Source organism: Rhinichthys klamathensis, unplaced genomic scaffold (assembly GCF_029890125.1).
Source record: "Rhinichthys klamathensis goyatoka isolate OS25496 unplaced genomic scaffold, OSU_Roscu_1.1 h1tg000065l_1, whole genome shotgun sequence".
Classification (NCBI taxonomy): domain Eukaryota; kingdom Metazoa; phylum Chordata; class Actinopteri; order Cypriniformes; family Leuciscidae; genus Rhinichthys; species Rhinichthys klamathensis.
In genome coordinates this window covers 3,369,098-3,389,486 of record NW_026606608.1, presented here as the reverse complement: position 1 = coordinate 3,389,486, position 20,389 = coordinate 3,369,098, and the positions used below count along the sequence as shown (strand labels likewise).

Below are 20,389 nucleotides of genomic sequence, written 5' to 3'. Positions count from 1 at the left end.
CCCACCTCCACTGTAAACAGCGTTGGTAGGGCACTGTTTCCCTCTCCTGAGGCGCCGGACAGTTTGCCAGAATCTCTTCGAGGCCAGCCGATAGTCCTTCTCCATGGCCTCACCGAACTCCTCCCAGGCCCGAGTTTTTGCCTCCACAACCACCCGGGCTGCAGTCCGCTTGGCCTGCCGGTACCTGTCAGCTGCCTCAGGAGTCCCACAAGCCAACCAGGCCCGATAGGACTCCTTCTTCAGCTTGACGGCATCCTTTACTTCCGGTGTCCACCACCGGGTTCGGGGATTGCCGCCTCGACAGGCACCGGAGACCTTACGGCCACAGCTCCGAGCCGCCGCTTCGACAATGGAGGCGGAGAACATGGTCCACTCAGACTCAATATCTCCAGCCTCCCTCGGGATCCGGTCGTGGCTCTGCCGGAGGTGGGAGTTGAAGATCTCTCTGACAGGAGATTCGGCCAAACGTTCCCAGCAAACCCTTACAGTACGCTTGGGTCTGCCGTGTCTGTCCAGCTTCCTCCCCCGCCATCGGATCCAACTCACCACCAGGTGGTGATCAGTTGACAGCTCCGCCCCTCTCTTCACCCGAGTGTCCAAGACATACGGCCGCAGGTCAGATGAAACGACCACAAAGTTGATCATCGACCTACGACCTAGGGTGTCCTGGTGCCACGTGCACTGATGGACACCCTTATGCTTGAACATGGTGTTCGTTATGGACAAACTGTAACTAGCACAGAAGTCCAATAACTGAACACCGCTCGGGTTCAGGTCGGGGGGGGCCGTTCCTCCCAATCACGCCCCTCCAGGTGTCACTGTCGCTGCCCACGTGAGCGTTGAAGTCCCCCAGTAGAACGACGGAGTCCCCAGTCGGAGCACTTTCCAGCACTCCTCCCAGAGACCCCAAGAAGGCCGGGTACTCTGCACTGCCGTTCGGCCCGTAGGCACACACGACAGTGAGAGACCTATCCCCGACCCGTAGGCGCAGGGAAACGACCCTCTCGTTCACCGGGGTAAACTCCAGCACATGGCGGCTGAGCTGGGGGGCTATATGCAAACCCACACCAGCCCGTCGCCTCTCACCATGGGCAACTCCAGAGTGGTGAAGAGTCCATCCTCTCTCAAGGAGTGTGGTTCCAGAGCCCAAGCCATGCGTAGAGGTGATCCCGACTATCTCTAGTCGGAACCTCTCAACCTCACGCACGATCTCAGGCTCCTTCCCCGCCAGCGAGGTGATGTTCCACGTCCCTAAGGCTAGTTTCCGTGTCCAGGAATCGGGTCGTCGAGGCCCCCGCCTTCGACTGCCGCCCGATCCTCTCTGCACCGGCCCCTTACGGCTCTTCCTGCAGGTGGTGAGCCCACGGGAAGGCGGTCCCACGTCGCTCCTTCGGGCTGAGCCCGGCCGGACCCCGTGGGGAGAGTTATATCAAACTTGAATTATATATATGTTGGCAGCTTTTAAGTATTTTCTTCAATAGGTTAAATGGAGTAGAGCTTACCAGCAAGGGGTCGGATTGACACTTGGGGAGGAGGTTGAGCAGTGTAACGCCTTCCTCTCTAGGATTGCTGTGACCACGAAGCACATGTCCAAAGCAGGTAAGATAACCACACACTGCACTACTTAGATTGAAAGTGTTACAAAAAAATTGTAGCCAGTGAGGGACATGTGGTACAACACAGATTAGTATATTTTTTTTCTTTTTTGCAGGACGTACAGATATGCTTACACTGATGGCCATGCGCTGGAATCAGCAAAAGTTTAATAACTTGGCTGCTTCACTTTCCTGCCGATATCAGAAGGTAGAGATGAGTATTGTTATTTTCTTATATTGTAAATACCTTCTATTGTATATTTTTGTAGGTATAACATTTTTCTTTCGTTTGCTTTTTTTTGTTATTTGAAGGCCACAAAACGCCTGGAAAGCCAACTTCAGGACCTGGAAAGCATGAGAATCCAGCTGGCAGTGACACAGGTTGAAATTGAGGGCTGGGTCACTGGTATTAAGGAGTGGGCAGAAGGTGATAGTTATACTATTATTTCAATGTCTCAGTTCTGCAGAATAATGGGAGACATGCTTCTGCAAGTAATTACTATTTTAAAATGAAATCATACATACACTGTTTTCTTGGTCATGTACTTGTGCGATTAAAATGCCAAATTTTAGTATGTAGTGCATGCACACTGGAAATCATGTCAAAACAAAGTGCCCTGAAAGTTCCTGAATGGTGCACAGTCCAAAAGTTGCCAGATGCTTTATGTGTCAGAACAGGCAAAATAGTTGCCTGCCTCTTTATTTTTCATTCCAGTTGGAAGGGTACGCTGGCGTGTTTTGGCTGCCGCTCCTTTCTCCCGTTTGTTTGTTTTTATTATTATTATCGATGAGCATTCATTAAGAGTTTTGGAGTATGCGAAGAATGCCTATTTTATCGTGAGGAGGAATTAAGCTTCATCCGTTGGATTACTGCTTCTATGATGTGGAATTACGTTTCACTCTTTGGATTACTGCTTTTATCACCGACTGTTCTTCGCTGGAATCGCCGCTTCTGCTGTCCCTCCCAGGATTTGCACCACTGTGAAGTCCCGGCTGGTGTGGACTTCTCCAACATGGCCCTAAGCTACACTGTTCGCCAACTGTCGAACCTTAAGGGTAACTTTTATCTGGCGAATGACACATACACTCTCTGCAGTCATGCTGGAATACTACGACCGACACGTTATATACATCGCTCTTCAAGACGCAGCTTTTCATTCTCAGCTGTTACTACTGTTGCTTGTCCTGCATTTCTGCGCAAATCTCAAACACTGTGTAGGCTTAGGGGGGTTAATTCCAACAACTTGTTGTTTCCCAAGCGCGAGGTTGCTTCTCTGGTTTCAACTGCTCCCCGTCTGGTGAACTCGGTGCTTTTCAATACACGATCTGTCAATAACAAGGCTATGATACTATCTGACATTATTACAGAACGTAAACTCGATCTTGTGTGTTTAACGGAAACCTGGCACAAAGAGTCAGATGGTGTTCTTTTTAATGAACTTACTCCTGCTGGATATGGCTTATTTGATCTCCCGCGGTCCTCTGGAAGAGGTGGGGGCATTATTGTGCTATATAATAACCAACTCAGCTTGAGTCCTGTGGTTGTTCCACAGTTTAACTCATTTGAATGTCTTGTTTTGAGTGTATCTGCCCACATTTCCACTGCCATAGCTACAGTCTACAGGCCTCCTAAGAAAAATAAAGACTTTCTATCTGAATTTGCAGATATGTTGTCCTTGCTATGCCTCAAATTTGAGAGAACTTTAATTTTGGGGGACTTTAACATCCATCTGGAAAAAAAAGATTCCACAACAACAAAATAATTTTTATCTTTATTGGAGTGCTTCGATTTGAACCAGCTCGTGGACTGTCCTACACATAATAAAGGCCATACTCTTGATTTGGTGATTTTAAACGGCTCATTTGTGTCACAGTTGTACACCTCTGACTTGGGGCTGTCTGATCATCTGTCTATCTTTTTTAATATTGAACTGCCTGATATAAACACTACCTCTTCTCGCATTATTAACTATCGCAAATGGAGATCGATTGAACCCTCTGAATTCTCAGATTTTATTGGTTCTTCCTTGAGCGCATTTACTTCATCTGATGCACTGCAGGACAAAGTTCTCATGTTAAACTCTGTTCTCTCGTCTGGCCTGGACTTATTTGCGCCTTTGAAATCACGTCTGGTTTCTTTTGGTCGACCCTCTCCTTGGTACAATGAAAACCTGCGTGCTATGAAGACATCCTGTCGTACAATGGAGCGTAGGTGGCGTATGTCCGGCTTGACTGTCTTTCACCAGGCTTGGAAAGATCACTTACTTGAATATAAGACCCAAATTGCATCGGCCAGATCTGCTTATTTTGCACAGATAATCGATAACAATCAGAACCACCCAAGACAATTGTTTTATTCTATTAACAAACTTCTTAAAGGGATAGTTCGGCCAAAAATGATATTAAACACATGCATTACTCACCCTCAAGCCGTTCGAGATGCATATGTCAATCTTGTTTCAGACGAACACATTTTCAGTTATTTTAGAAAATGTCCTAGACCCTTTAGTGGATATAATGTGAAGCAATGGGGTCCACCTTCTTCAAGTCCCAAAATGTGCATACATCCTTCACAAAAGTAATCCATCCGGCTCCAGGGGCATAAACGAAGGCCTTCTGAGGGTAATCCGTGTGGTTTTGTCGTAAAAATATACATATTTAAAACTTTATAAATGAAAATATCTGACTTCCGGCAACGATCGACGCGCGTTCACGGGTGAACTGAGTGTAGTTTTGTTTTGCTCTGCACTCTGGCTGCGCAGGCGCGTTCGTTCTACGTCACGACGGTTCCTACGCTACGTCATACCTCGTACGCCGACTTCCATCACCCGTGAACGCGCGTCGATCGTGATTTCTCGATGATTTTCGATGATTCTCTGTGCACTGGTGTGGTGCCAGCAACATTTAAAACTGCTGCTTTGACTCCTGTACCAAAAAAAAAGACACAAACGTTGACAATCTAAATAATTTCCGTCCCATTTCCAATCTTCCCTTTCTTGCCAAAATTTTAGAGCGAATTGTTGCTACCCAATTGCACTCCCATCAAGCTGCAAATAATCTCTATGAGCCCCTTCAATCAGGATTCCGTAAACTACACAGCACTGAGACAGCATTAGTTAAGGTTAAATGACTTGTTAATCGCTTCTGATTCCGGCAACCTTTCTATTTTAATTCTTCTTGATCTTAGTGCCGCTTTCGACACTGTTGATCATAATATTTTACTTACTCGGTTAGAATCTGTTTTTGGTGTTTCTGACACTGCACTAAGCTGGTTTAAGTCCTATCTTTCTGATAGAAAGCAGTTTGTTGCTATGGGTGGTTTCAGGTCTGCTATTGGTGTAGTGCATTCTGGTGTCCCTCAAGGTTCTATCCTGGGCCCTATACTTTTTAACATATACGTTTATCCTCTTGGTCAACTTTTAAGATCACTTGGTCTCAGTTTTCACTTCTATGCAGATGACACCCAGGTTTATATACATTCAAAACCCGATGTAAATGTGGCTGTGTCTCATCTTTCCTTTTGTATTTCTGAGGTAAAAGATTGGATGTCTAGAAATCTTTTATGTCTAAACAGTGATAAGACGGAAGTAATGCTCATTGGTTCACCTCACCAGCTACGGAAGGCTGGTTCCCCCACTTTTAGTGTAGAAGGTTCTACACTTAATTTTCAGACTAAATTAAAAAATCTGGGGGTTATATTTGATAATAATTTGACATTTGTTCCTCATGTTCAGAGCACTGTCAGGACATCATTTTTTCATCTCAAAAATATAGCCAGATTGCGTCCTATGTTGTCACTCCCAGTGGCTGAAAAGCTAATTAACATTTTTGTATTTTCTCGTATTGATTACTGTAATGCTCTGTTGGCTGGGGTTTCAAAAGCTACCATAAACAAACTGCAGTTGGTACAAAATTCTGCCGCTCGAATTCTATCCAACATGACATCATGACTTTGCGTAAACATACACGCCACTTTCAAGTCAAGTGGCGTGTTATCTATACGCATTTTGAGCTATCCGCGTGTATGTCCACGCCGAAACGAACCATCATCTTTTGCGTGTATGTCTACGCCGTTAAATGTCCGAGTGATTCCGCGTGTATGTACACGCCGTTAAATGTCCGAGCGAAACAAAGCAAAATGTAGATCTACATCTGGGGAGCGATATTTTTTTCCCTAGGATGGTAGGGGAAGACTCATAAATGGTATTATCCCCAGTGACGGGTAGGTTTAGGGACGGGGTTGGGGTAGGTCATATATTTATATATACAGTAATATAACGTTTATGTCAACGGCGTTGATAAACACGCTGAAAAGCGATTATGCGTGTTGATAGCACGCCAAAAATGGAAATACGAATTGGCGTGTCATACATACGCCATTTCATGAGATCAGACTGTTCTATCTGGAAACAGGACAAGGGACCATATTTGTCCGGTACTTGAATCTTTACACTGGCTCCCTGTCAGATTCTTCCTGTGTTGATTTTAAAATCTTAATGCTTACTTATAAGACCTTGCATGGACTGACACCTCATTATCTAACTGAACTTTTAACACCCTACACACCAGCACGTGATCTCCGCTCTTTGGAAGCTGGCCTTTTAATTGTTCCGCATACCCGACTAAAATCCATGGGTGATAGGGCCTTCTCGTCGAATGCTCCAAAACTTTGGAATTCCCTGCCTATTGAGATTAGGCAAGCCAAATCTCTTGGTGTTTTTAAAACATCACTTAAAACTTATTTGTTTAGGGTAGCTTTTACATAATTGTTTATAATTGTCTTATTATTATTAATCCTATATTTCATAATGTTTTTATTTTTTTGTATTTTATTAAGTTTTTCTGTCAGAAATGCATAGTTTGTTTAATTGTATGTTTTATGTTTTTATTCTTGTGAAGCGCTTTGAGATACTTTTTAAAGGCACTATATAAAATAAAGTTTATTATTATTATATAAAAGTTGGAACATTGGACATTTCGGTCACACTTTATTTTAAGGTGTCCTTCTTACAGTGTAATTATACATTTAAGTACGGAGTAATATTAATTAACTACATGTACTTACTATAGGGTTAGGGTAGGATTAGGATTTGGTTGAGGGTTAGTAACATGTAATTATGCATAATTTATTGTTTTTACTATTTTAAGTTCATGTAACATATGTAACAAGTAGGGATGTCCCGATCAGGTTTTTTTGCCCTCGAGTCCGAGTCCGAGTCATTTGATTTTGAGTATCTACCGATACCGAGTCCCGATCCGATACTTATATAATACATAAAAAAATAAGGAACATCCAGGATGTTCCTTATTTTTTTATTTAATTCACCTTATTTTAACATTCAACAACTCAACAAACAGAGCATTTCTGTGAGGTTGCTTGAACAATCAAGTAATAAATAACATAAAATCTTCACTTTTGGACTTTAGTGCAACAGTAAATATAGAAAAAGTCTAATATAAAAACAAATAGCACCTCAACTTAAAATACCCAGCAGGCATGTAAACAAAAAATAAAAATGTTTTAAAAGTGTATAACAAAATAATGAGAATATATATACATTAGGGGTGTAACAGTTCACAAAATTTGCGGTTCGATACGATACAGCAAAAAGAAAGAAATGCCAGAGAAATTTCCTATTTATTAAAAGAAAAACTATTTTTAAATAAGTGTGAGTTTTCCTACATCTTGAAACTTTCAGGTTTATAAATGGGGGTAATCTTTGAAGGATGAACAAATAATGTTTCGGTAATCACATTAAAAATAACATTTAAATATATATTTATATAATATTTGAGTTTTGAAGTGCAACATTAAATCCATGTTCATTCACGGCACAATGTTTCTCCTGGTTCCCACGTCAGCGCTGTTTGATCTAATAGAGATCTACGGTTAATAACGGAGAAATGTGAATGCTTCTCACTAGATCTCGCAGCGATGTTATTACTTCAGTGGCGAATTCAAATGTTTTCCTCTCTGGATCTCTTAGCACAGTGTCGCTTGATCTCGCGCTGCACAGATGTTGCTGGTCCGAACTGAAATGGTCCGTTAAGCACAATATAATGAGAAGCGAGGTTTCGTTCCGCTTTCATTACGTTTGCCATTTGATGTTGCGCAAGGTTGTGGTGGTCGCGCCAGCGCGGATTTTGTCTGCAGGAAAAATGGTCCTAGGAATCGTTCGGTTTGTATGCGTACCGAAATGGTTCAATAATTACGAATACATGTACCGTTACACCCCTAATTTACATATATCCGAGTCCTGATCGGGAGGTAACGTCCGATTCCGATCGAGTCTGAAACCACGTGATCGGGCCCGATTTCCGATCGCGTGATCGGATCGGGACATCCCTAGTAACAAGGACACCGTAAAATAAAGTGTTTCCGACATTTCTTGCAGTTAGTGGATCCCATCTTGGCTACATTGCCATTTTCTTTGGTACCCTGTTACATACTTCCTATACACGCTAATAAATATGAAATGATTATTGAGACTCACCTGTCCTTCCTCCAGGAGCTTTTTTTTTTTATATAAAGGAAAAAAAAGAAGCAAAGATGGATAATCCTTATGACTTCCCTGTGGCGTTCTGTTACACTGAGACACTGAGCTCGTTTCAGTTACTGCCATGAAAATGTAAGTGAAATGTTTACACTTCTTTTCTTCTCAGCAACAACATCCCAAAAGAATGCCGATCTTGACGCGGTGACCAGTAGAATGGAGGTGCTGGTGGCCAGCATTAAAAGAAGGTCCCAGCGCCTTTACAAAGACACCGATGGCAGCAAAGATCGGGCCCGGATTCGGCGCAAAATCAGAGAGGAGAAAGCCATTCTTAGCTCTGTCGTTGAAAAATACAACAGTATGGTTCCAGACACAGAAAGAATCGTCTTTGACATCATTCTCTCTGACGAGACAGTTTGGCCATGGCAACTTTCACATGGTGGTATGTACACAAATCTGTTGACAATTTTGTTTGATTCACATAGTAGCACAAAACCAATTATGCCTTATCCCAGATTATTTCAAATATTATTTGAAAAATAATCATACTTACAATTTACTTATTTTCCACAACTGTATCCCAGACGCTGTAGATTTGAAAACCAAGAGGAAGGCGTTTGATGTTGTGATGGCAATAAGGAGACTTGAGGAGAAGAAGATTGTTCTTTCTGAGATGGCAAAGCATTGGAAATCTCTCTCCACTCGTGCAGACACACTCAAGGAGATGTCATCCCAGCTTTCCAGTGAGGCATTGCAAAGTACGTATTTAAGTAATGTGTTGTAATACTATACTCTACATTGTAGTTTTTTTTCTGATAATTTTTTGTTTTACTCCCATTAGGTGAGCTGTGGGCTCTAAATGAAGAAGGAATCAAGGATTTCCTCAGTTTAACATTGAGAAAGAAACAAGAAGTCACCAGAATGATGAAGCATGCAAGAGACTGTTATGCTCAAGTTTTGACTGGAACAAGTATGGACTTCCAGAATGATTGGGATGGATACGACAGTGATTCTGAACTGTCAGATTGAGGACTGTCAGTTTGAGGAGCTCTCAAAGTGATAAATGACCATTAACTCACTTTTGGTTTGATTTCTTATATTTGTCAGTGTTTCCTTTGTTTGTTTGTTTTTAGCATTTAACATTAATAAAGTGGTTTTAGAAAAAAACCCGAGCTTCTAAGTCCACCTGGAGCGTGTTATTTGTTTTGCAAAAATCCACAGCTCCAGGATCATCGGGTCCAATCAGCGCAGGGGGGGGTGTGTGAGATCTGACTGTCAATCAAAGATCGGGCTCACGCCGCCCCTCGCGCACGTTACAATCACATGCACACGCCTGAAGTTCGCGCAGTAACGACGAATGATGGCGGAAAAGATTCCATTTCCTCGGACACTAACAAATTAAGTAAGCTCATTTAGAGTATAAATGACGTTAGCAATTGCAATCTATCGGTAGATTAGCCAGGACAGCATACCTCCAAATAATCCATGGTGTTGATGGATGCTGATGAGACGGGCGCGTTCACTGAAAATCTGATGCACACGCACTGACGAGCATGAACTCGGTGGGAGGGTATCCGTTGATAGTGGGGGAGGGGCATGAGAGTTGTAAACATTCAAAATTTTGCCTAAGTCCACTAAATCTGCCAGACTTGCCGACTGCAGCTTTAACTTAATTAAAATTTACAAGACCAGGCTTAAATGAACTTAAAACATAAGTTATATGACTTACGGTTCTCAAGGAAGTACACACACAATCTCAACTGGTTTATCATCCGAACAGCATCTCTTTTTACTTTTTCTGCTGAGTGATGGCGTGCCTGCTTGCGGTGTGAAGTGTGTGTCCGCGCGATTCTCCGACATGCACTAACAATGCAGCCCTATTTCTGATACCGTAGGGGGCAGCAGGGGCGGACTGGCCATCTGGAGAACCGGGACTTTTCCCGGTGGGCCGCTGGTCAATGTGGGCCGGCCCGGTACACAAATATATAAAAAAAATATATATATAAAAACATGACGGAAATCATAATATTACATTTCTTTTCTACGCAAATGGATGAGGGAATCGATCGGGCGGGAGCGGCCGACAAGGAGTGTGTTTCGTGAGTATGTGAGTGTTTTGCCCTCCCTCCCTGTTAGTTAGTGAAACACGCCCTCTTTCACGTCCTGGAAACACACCAAGCCAACGCCGATGAACTAGCGCAGATGAAAGCCGACTGTGTTGTCGCCTCGCGTCGCCTGTGTCGCGGGAAAAAAGCTGCACTTGTACACACCGAGATTACTACCGACTGTTAGCTAGAATGCGCGTTCTGCGCCTGCGTGTAAATGAGGCAACTGTCTATTTCTGCAGATATATTCGTCATTCAAAAAGAGAAACCGACGATACACATAACGTAAACAAAGCAGTGCGCGCTTACTGTTGTGAATATCAATCCTGCTAAACACTTTCTTTATTCCACTCCGCTCATGTTAATATTTAAATATTCGCCAAGGAACACTCAGGTAATATGACGTAACATTAAAACAGCCTTCTATCTGTGCTGCTTTGACTTTTTTGCTCGCTGTTTTGCTAATATCTCAAAGACTCGTTCACTAAGCTGAACAGCCAATCAGAGTTCCCTCTTTCACCGACATGTCGAATCGGCCGAAAAAAAGCCAATTTCAGCCGACGGTGTGGAACACACTGAGAAAACTTAGTCGGCCGACGCACTAAAACTGGCCGACCGTCGGCTTGGTGTGTTCCAGGCTTAATTTACAGAGAGAGAGAGATTGATCCTTTACATCGAAAGCATTAGAGGCAGATGCTGTGAAATGCTTCAAATTAACAGATTATACATTTGGCGCGAAGAGTAGCAGTTCAGCAGGCTCTGACGACTCTAGCTCCCCCTGACTAGCTAATGTTGTGTGTCTTAATGTTCTTCTGTTTGTTTGCCTTTGGTTTTACAAATATGACCTAATATATGTTGTGTTACTTAAAATAAATGTTTAAATAGCATTTATTTTTGTATTGTGTTATATTTTTATGCTATAAGTTTTGTTAAAAAATATTCTGCACATTAATGGGCCAATGTGTTGTGATGTGGGATGTGGTGGACTGCTGTGGGCCAGAAAAGTTTACAGGAAGGTGTAAATATGTGTATTGTACTAATAATAATAAACATAATTCCACTGATGTCATCTGCTGTGGCAAATCTGAGTTTTCTGACAGTTTAACATGGGCACACAACCCCATTTTCTTCTGAATTTTTCTGAATTCTGAATACAGAAGGTCCAGTTCGCGTACCCCGAAGTGATAAAATAAAATTCTGTATCAAATTTATAGGCAAGACAAGTAGTTTGTTTAGGCATGGTTTGTTGGGAAATTACAAACCTGCACACACATATTCAAACGAATATAACTATAGAATCAATTTTTAATGCGCATGTGAACGCCATCAGGTCACAGGTTCGCGTTTAAAGTCTGTTTAGAGAGAACGCCGTCGTCTTAGTGGCCCCTAATGTAATAACAAATGATAATTTTGCTGGAAGTGAATCAATCAAAACCAACTTTAGCCGGAAATAACATTATTCAAAATCGCTATAAAGCCAAAACAATCTCTGTTACCGTAAATTGTATGTTTATCTCTGTAAAGCTGCTTTGAAACAATCTCCATTGTTAAAAGCGCTATATAAATGAAGATGACTTGACTTGACTTGACTCTCTGAAAGCATCCTTGACAGGACTTATTCAGCTGCTTCTCATGTGCAGTGAAGGTACATAGAGGTTCAACAAATGCAAAAACTGGCCCAAAACTTGAAAATGTGACTTAATTATAGACACTATAGTGGTTATTATATACACACACAAACCAATTTTTCTGAATTTGGATGTTTAATAGGGAAGTGTCGTTGAATTACTTCAAGATTTGCTTTAATAACTACATTTCCTGACCTAAGCACTTTGATTTGCCTTATATACTACATAAAAAAAAAAACTACAGTCGAGTGTTTAAAAATACAGCCTAATGGCTTGTTTGATTAATTTGGATTTGTTGTAACTTGTACTGTTGTGAAAAACAAAAAAATAAACTATAAAAAGAGGCATTTTTATTTATTTTATTTTCCATGCATAGTTATTTAAAAAAGCAATTTTGTGGTTGATAAATGTTAATAGCAGAGACTAAAGGGGAAAAAACATGAGCATATTTATGGGTGGGACTTTGATTTAAAATCACACTGCATTATTAGTTGTTTTAAAATTTAAATGAATGACTTTTTTTGAAATTTCAATTTATGGGTTAGGGTTAGTGTACATACAGTATACAACATGTGTTTTGGCATTTTTGGCACACTTCTTCCTCAGCTTACAGCATACAGACACAACTCACACATCTCATTCAACCATTTCACAAGTTGATGAAAGGGTCTTGACATGGGTCAGAAGGTATCAGAAGTCATAAATGATGAACCAATCCATCAGCTCTGCTCCTACAGGCACCTTGGGGTGTATATGGACAATACCTTTGGCTGGAAGGCCAGTGTTGTAAGTGGGTGTTATCATTTAGAGCAAACACTCACAGTGAATCAGAGGGTTTAATGTTATAAAAGGCTGCATTACAGAGTATTTTAATATGACTGTCATGAAGGTTGTGGAGAAGAATAGAAACCAGACTCTCCAGGCAAGCATAAAGAATGTGGTCTGATCCATCTTTATTCTCCATACCAAGTATGAGCTCTTATCCTCTGGCAGAAGATATGGGTACCCCAATCTAAACTTAACATTTCTAAACTATAGCACAATTTGGACCTACCTCAATTAAAACTGTAAATAATGTTGTTTGAGGCTGATTGTGTAATAGCTTCATGATGTAATGCAAATGGTTGTGTGTTGCTCTTGTCACTGTTTGTGAAAGATGAGCAATAGATTGTTGTTGTGTGATGTGCTTCAGACTGACTACATATCACTTTGTTTATGTTTTTTTTGTAAATGTCAGCTGTATGATAAAACAATAAGTCACGTGTTATGTGTGAAGCATTTGACCTCAAGGTAAATATCCCTCTGGGGACAATAAAGGAGGCTATCGCCCAAAGTGGATCATCTGCAAACCATGATATGTAAAAATTTAAACGTTGTTCTAGGACTATAGCAAACACATCGTTGGAAAGGTCTCAACCTGAAGAGTAACATATTTCAGTCTGAAGAGGATACATTACTCCTGCTTTGAAATATTGACCTCTGAACCAACAGAAGGTGCTAAACACATAAGACCAGCATTTATAGAAAGCTCTGGGCCTCTGCTGTCATGTAGATATGGTCACCAAAGTTTGCCCACTGTAAGCACTGTCAAATATGGAAACAAGCTATTTTACCTATTTAACGATTACATTTTTGAAATCTGATAACACCAGTGTGTTCCCCATCCCAATTAAACACAGGGTGTATCCAAAATTTTACACTTTTAACTTCTAATTGTAAGAAATATACCAATATACTTTAAAACTACAACTCCGATAAGAGACACGCCACATAAGCTGTTACAAAGCGTGTGCTTATGTGTAGTTATTCCCGGGTGGGGGTGGAGGGACATGTTCGTGCCGTCTATCAGAGTAACTATATGGCCGTGAATGGGCTTCATTCCATTTCAGATTGCCGCCGGCCGACGAGCACACAATACATGAGACAAATACATTAAACTGTATTTTATTATTATTGTTATCTTTATTGTGTAAATCCTCAAATACAACGTTATACAAAAACATCAATATTACGAATACTGTGTATTTTTTTTTACCTTTTTTTATTCAAGAAATGTTTTACAATAGTGCAAAAACACATTTCTTAGAAATCTAGAACATTTCCAAAAAAAGCATATATAAAAAAAATTAAGTCAATTTTGCACAAATGTATTTTTTTTTTAATCTTCTTCACATACTACGTCACTTCCGGAGTCTTCGGTCGAGCAACCTGTTGTTGCTGGTGACAACCAATGATTGTATATGTACATTAAAGCAATACTGGCGTTAAAGACCAGCTGATCGCTGTCCGATTCTGTGAATGAATGCCCGCATTGCATTGTGAAATCTTTGCGTCTAGCCCGGACCATATGTTCTGTATTACAGCATACTGTAATATTTCACCGTTATATAAATGCGAAATATTAAAATAAATAAATACCATGATAACATCTAAATAAATATTGACAGTTTTAAAAATATAAACAAGAAACCCAGCTTGGCCCATATAGACTGAAATAACAAAAGTAATAAAAAATTAAAGCTGCAAGCAGCCTTACGGGGCCAAGCCTTCAATGGTTCCATGGGTTCAAAAGGTACTTAAAAATACTTTGCTTTCAAAACTTTAAAAGAAACTTTAATAACCAAAGTGTTCTTACTCATTAACTTCTTACCTCACAAAAGAAATGAGATCATCCAGCTGCCGAGGTTCAGTAGTAAAAAAGAGAATGAACTCAAAATAAAGACTTTGCATATAAATGAAACACACGTTGTATTTAATAGGAAGAAAGAATAGTACAATGCTTTTCAGTATGATAAAGAAATTGAAATGACACAACTTTATAAAGTTGTAAGACAAAGGACTTGAACCCACAATCTCTGGGTCATATGCCTGTCACTCATTGAGCCCCTGGGAAGTCATGTGTTTCCATAGATGTAGAAGTTCCATAGTTCAAATGAGAATCAACTCAAAATGAAGATTTAGTATTTAAATGGACAGCATGTTACGTTTAATGAGTTTAGTTGATATTATTGTGATTCACTGTTAGGTGGTTGTCCTGCACCTTTAACAAATAAAGTTAGTCCAAGATGCAGTATATAGATCAATAAAATATTATTTTACAACATTAAGATTAACAGGTTCTTGTAAGAATCTTACAATTCTGGACTTTTGGTACTACTTAGGATATTGAACTGCACTAAAGGAGAGAATGTTTTGTTTTTGCATGTGGGTCCTAAAGTCTGGAGCAGGTTTCCTGATAATATTCACTATTCTGTCAAACATTCCTAGTTTAATTGTAGATTAAACACTTCTCTTTAAACAAGAATTCACGCAATGCATTTTATAATCTTGTAATTTTGTTATATTAGATCTAATACATATTTTTATGTTCTATTTTCAGTTTCTAAATTGTCATGGGCATATTAGATATTAGTTCATTAAGTTAATATTCAGAAAAAATACAAGTACTCCACAGCAACTCTAGGGGTCACTGTTTGACAAATGGAAATTTTGCATGGTGTGTCTTTGATGTAATACAACACTATTAACTAAAGCTTAAAACAATTATTGAACCTGGTCTTTAAACTGTAGAAGTTTGTCAGTTTATAAATCCATTAACACCATATACCTAGCCTCCCTTTGTTCTACTAATGGTCACAATTGTGACCTGACGAATAATCAAGTTTTTTGTATGGATTTTGAGATATATTTTTGACGTAATTGTTAAAGATTGTTTAATATCCTTATGTATTCATACATGTTATCTCAGGGAAAAGAAATTGGAATTACATGGGTTAACTGCCATATGCAACTGTAACCTATATTTTTGCTACAAGTACATTACTTTGACAGTCATCTTTGATAATGTCTTGTACAATTAAGTTTTTTTTTTTATGCTGCCTAGAAACAATATTGTGAGAGGTGATAAAAATGTGAATTAAAAATAACTATTATTTTTAGTTTAAATACCATTTAGCACATTGGATAAAGTAAGCAAATTAGAGGGGGCCTTTGAAGTGATTTTAAAGCACCATTGTTGCATATTTAAATCTTTACAGAACAGAATACCAACCGTTTCTTTAGTTATTCACAATGACACTTATGGTTACACTACTTGCTTTTCCCAGTATGGTTTGTGAAACTAAACTTAGTGCCTAGTTAAGAATGGCTAGAAGAATGCACGCAACTTTCCAAATGTAAGATAAGCCCATGCAATAAAGGTCACATATTCCAAGAATTGACACACATTTGTTTTAATAAAAAAAAAAAAATACATTAAACAACATTTAACAAAGCTTTGCCATAAAAATGAAATAAAAATCAATCAGTAGCATTTCAGAACATAATGGACAAAATTAACCTAATTTCAATAGAAAACATGACTTAAATCAATATTTGCCATTCATTAAAAAAAAAAAAAAAAAAAAAAACACCAATACCATCATTTCAATATATATACACACACACACACAACCATCTTAGTTGTGCATTTCAATACAAAGTCATTTTTGTATTATTTTTACAGCACTCTTCTTAGTCAAAGGTTTTTTAGCTGGTGTAATAGGAGGCGTTGTTGGCTCAGATGGTCTTTTAACTGGAGACTTGGGTTCTGGAGTGCTTTGTGTCTCTGTGACACAGAGGACAGGGTTGATTTCATCGATATTCACTTCAAATACATCCTCATCACTGGGATGAGCGGATGAAGCGTTTTCAATATTGGTGACTTCCAAACAGTTATTATATGTTAAAGTCAGTTCATCGGAGGATAGAAAGAGTTCTTCTATATCTTGTGAATCACAAGTTGACAGTTCAAGTTCTGGTGCTATGAATTTTGACAAAGTTGAGTTCGAAACCGTAAGAGAAGTTATTTGACTGTCTTGATTTATCTCAATTATTCCATTGCATTTTGTTATATAGCTTTTTGTGTTCCGTAGAATTTTGCAAGTCGGGCAACGGTGAAATTGCTGTTTGATGTTGAATTGTTCTTGTGATTTGTGGCATTTTGGACATTGTTTTTTAATGTTTATTTGCACCCCTATTGGCTTTTGTTTCACCACTGTATTAGGTAGAGAGGGTTCTTTACTGATTTTAGGGCCTTGACCAGGTGGGAAAACTTGGTCCTGTGCAATAGGTTCCATGGTTGTTTTCAGGGTTGTTGTGAGGCTCTTAAGGCTGTTGTACAGTCTAGTTTTAAGATTGGTAAAGGTGTAGGAGTTACCTAGTTGCAGTTTTGAAACTTGGTTTTCCCAAAGAGTAAGTTGAATTTCTCCAGATGGATCTTGCAAGGAACATTCTTGGATCTCACAGTCTGTACCCCAGGCCTTTACAGTAGTTGCGTTGTTTAGCTTGCATACTGTTGCAGATATTTTAGTGATCTGAAAATTTAAAGAAAATCGTACATGTACAATCAAAAATATACATCAATAAACATGATTACAAGGGAAATGTATACAACTGCTGTTGTGGTCATAAGAAGAGGAAATAGCCAAACTTTTCCACACATTAACCAATTTGAAACGCATTAATCATGTTTGTAAAGCATCTAGCAAAGATAACTGAGAAGCAGAGTAATCTTTGCCTGTGCATCTGAAAAATCTTTCACATTTTAGCATTTTTTTGAACGTCAGGCTACTTTAAAATGTTTTTCTCCCCATAAAAACGATTTTGCACAATCTACAGAGGGCTAATATATGTGATTGTACTACTCTCCAGAGCATTACTACAACAAGTAAACAACCCTGTAGGCTATTTACACAGTGAGAAGGTTGAAAAAAAAACAGCTTACCAATTGTCGTGATCCCAGAGTTTTTGCTTCTTCTACAGTGAGTTTTTCTATCTCTTTTGGTGGTTTGTGGGGAAATGTAGATGTTGCGACTTCCACAGCAGTACTCCGATCACACTGAATGAAATATTCAGAATTATTGAGGCCTAAAGAATGAAAAAAGTGAGAATTGATATGGGCTTGTTTGTACAATGAATTTGAAAGGAATACGATTACTGAAAGTTTATCAGATAGAAAACAGGATTAAATAGCTAGACTACCACTTACTTGGCTTTTTTGTTATGTTTGACAGTTTAACCGCTGTCCGATTTAATGCTAATGTTGTCCAAGTTTGATGTTTTTCGTGCGCAAAGATGACAGCTTGGTGATATTCACTGCGACCTGTTTGCAAAGTTGCATTAAAAAACTTTGAGTTTGTTCTAGACAGTTGCACTCTGGAAACTGCATGAATGTAAACATAAATGCAGTTGTCAGATTCACTGGTCTCTGGTCCATTTAAATATTTGTTCATTTTTGCTGTTGCATGAAAAAAGAGGTTTGCAAGTGGTGTGATTTATAGTAGATTAGGCCTACTAGAACAGAAATTGACAATGCTTGGTATGCAATTAACAAACGATTCAATTAGGGTGATTGCAGGAATTAGTAATACATTCATCAAATTGCTGAGTTAATCATTTTAGAATTGGGAAGCTTGGTTTAGTGGAGGCAAGAAATGGATCTGAAAGTCTGCTGGAAATAATTGAAAGGTAAATTTACTTGTATAATGCCTTTTAGGGATGGAGAAATGAAGCCTCTTGAACTTAATTAAGCTTTACTCTGATTGTTTTGGGAAAATATTCAAAGCATCAGGAGCAGCAATAAACCTGGAGTGCAGCTTTGTGTATAATGATAGTGTATTGTTTGATGTGTAATGATATTTTGTTGCTTATTTGAGAATAAATAATTGTATACATTATGTAAATTCTTTAGGTTAGCTTTTACTAGTCTTTTTGGCAATATACCTCAACTAATTGATGTTGATCCAAATAATGTACTGTTAGAATAGTAACTATTTGTAATTTAACATTCATGTAGTAACTAATTAACTTCTATTTACAATTACAATTTATTTTTTAAAACAATTCTTAATGTTAGATAATACAAAAATGTTCATGTATTTTAATGTGATTTTATGGTTTACTATTATGATAAAATTACTTTTATTTATTGTCCACATGACGAGAAGGAAAAACTGATATTCAAGTCACTAAGTAAGTCTAATGTTTATGGGACTTAAAATAATTAAAAGATATGCATATGTACACATTCAAATGTTTAATGTCAGATCAGTTAATATTGTGGAGTTGGTCAAACCATTTCTTGTATGGAATTGAAAGTATTCTTTACTATATACTTTGCAATAAAATGTTGCCAGTGGTTGATCAATTGAATAGGCATTTGTGTTCTGTTTGAAGCTTTATGTATTTAACTTGAAATGTAAAAAAGGCAGCACAATTTAAAAAAATAGAGGTTTACCTAGACCACCACAAACATCTTATCATACCCTTCTGCTCTCCAGTTCACTACTTTACACACAATGCACAAACACATATATGAAGTTGAGAATTAACACATGGAGGCAAAAAAAAAAAGAGGATACGACTATACATAGGAAGAAAACAACCAATTTATGTAACTGCTTACAATGCAATTAGAATAGTTGAAAGTCAATGACTGCTCATTTGTTCACAAACCTTTCTGGATATTTAAGACTTCAGGTAAGAATCAACATAGAATGAACAAAAACACATTTCTAATCCCAAAAGAAAGATTACAACAATGCTTATCTGGATAATAAAGGAATTGAAATGACAACTTAACACATTTTTTTTTTAAATTAAAGTTGTCCCACATGGGGCTTGAACCCACTATCTCTGGGTCAGATATCTGTCACTCATCTCATTGCACCACTTGGAAGTTGTGTTTTGGCCAAGATGCAGAAGATCCATAGTTCAAGTGAGAAGCAACTCAAAATGAAGAATTTTTAAATAAATTATCTGTGTGTTCTATTCTACTAGCTCCTTCACCTGGAACAGAAGCAACTTGTCCACCACTTAAAGCCTTATGGTTTAGCCTGATAACTGAAGAGCCACATTAGAAAGAATGGCATCTGGCTAGCATGCTAACCAATTAGTATGCTAAGCTAACTAAGATAAGGCAACAAACACAGGCTAGGTCAACTGCAGAGAGGAAGATCTTTGGTATGGGGGCTACTATCAAAAACCTGTTCATCATTTCTGTGCAGCTCGGTCCAAAGATCATCTGATCACACGTTGGACTACTCACTACAAGTGTTTCATAATCAATTAATTTCATAATACACAATTTTAAAGTTGTCCCACACGGGACTCGAACCCACTATCTATGGGTTAGATGCCTGTCACTCATCTCGTTGAGCCACTTGCCAGACATGCATCTACACAGCTGCCGAAATTCAATATTTTCAAGAGAGAATCAAGTCAAAATTAAGAATTTTGAAGTAAATGGAGAACATTTTGTATTTAAAAAGTTTAGATTAAATCATCCAAAATTGGTCAGATTACTACTCATTACCATCACTACAAGTGTGCCAATTTTCTAACTTGTGGTTCATAGGGCTGCCATTGACTACCCTTCTGGAAGAAGAACAACAATGAATTGGACGTAAAAGCACTGCATGTTGTGTGTGGCAGCTTCAGATGAGATCATTCTTATGCACAATGCCTGGAACAGATGCAACTTCTGCATCTTTTCCTGCCACAGTACCTCATGCGGTCTGGGCACATGT

At 38.9% G+C, this 20,389-nt stretch overlaps 1 protein-coding gene across 1 annotated transcript; it reads left to right on the top strand.

Annotated features, from left to right (window-relative positions):
* The first annotated feature begins 1,030 nt into the window (after positions 1–1,030).
* Positions 1,031–9,216, top strand: LOC130084492 (uncharacterized). Its single transcript, XM_056249951.1, has 8 exons — positions 1,031–1,163; positions 1,216–1,355; positions 1,482–1,599; positions 1,712–1,803; positions 1,908–2,022; positions 8,259–8,531; positions 8,674–8,847; positions 8,931–9,216. The coding sequence occupies exons 1-8, from the start codon at positions 1,031–1,033 to the stop codon at positions 9,116–9,118; spliced, it is 1,233 nt and encodes a 410-aa protein (XP_056105926.1). The 3' UTR covers positions 9,119–9,216.
* Positions 9,217–20,389: the final 11,173 nt, after the last annotated feature.

Excerpts from the sequence above, each read along its gene's own strand:
- LOC130084492 (XM_056249951.1), top strand. The coding sequence starts at position 1,031 with ATGGCGGCTGAGCTGGGGGGCTATATGCAAACCCACACCAGCCCGTCG. Across the intron at positions 2,023-8,258 it reads TATTAAGGAGTGGGCAGAAG|CAACAACATCCCAAAAGAAT; the intron begins GTGATAGTTATA and ends TTTTCTTCTCAG. Across the intron at positions 8,532-8,673 it reads ATGGCAACTTTCACATGGTG|ACGCTGTAGATTTGAAAACC; the intron begins GTATGTACACAA and ends ACTGTATCCCAG.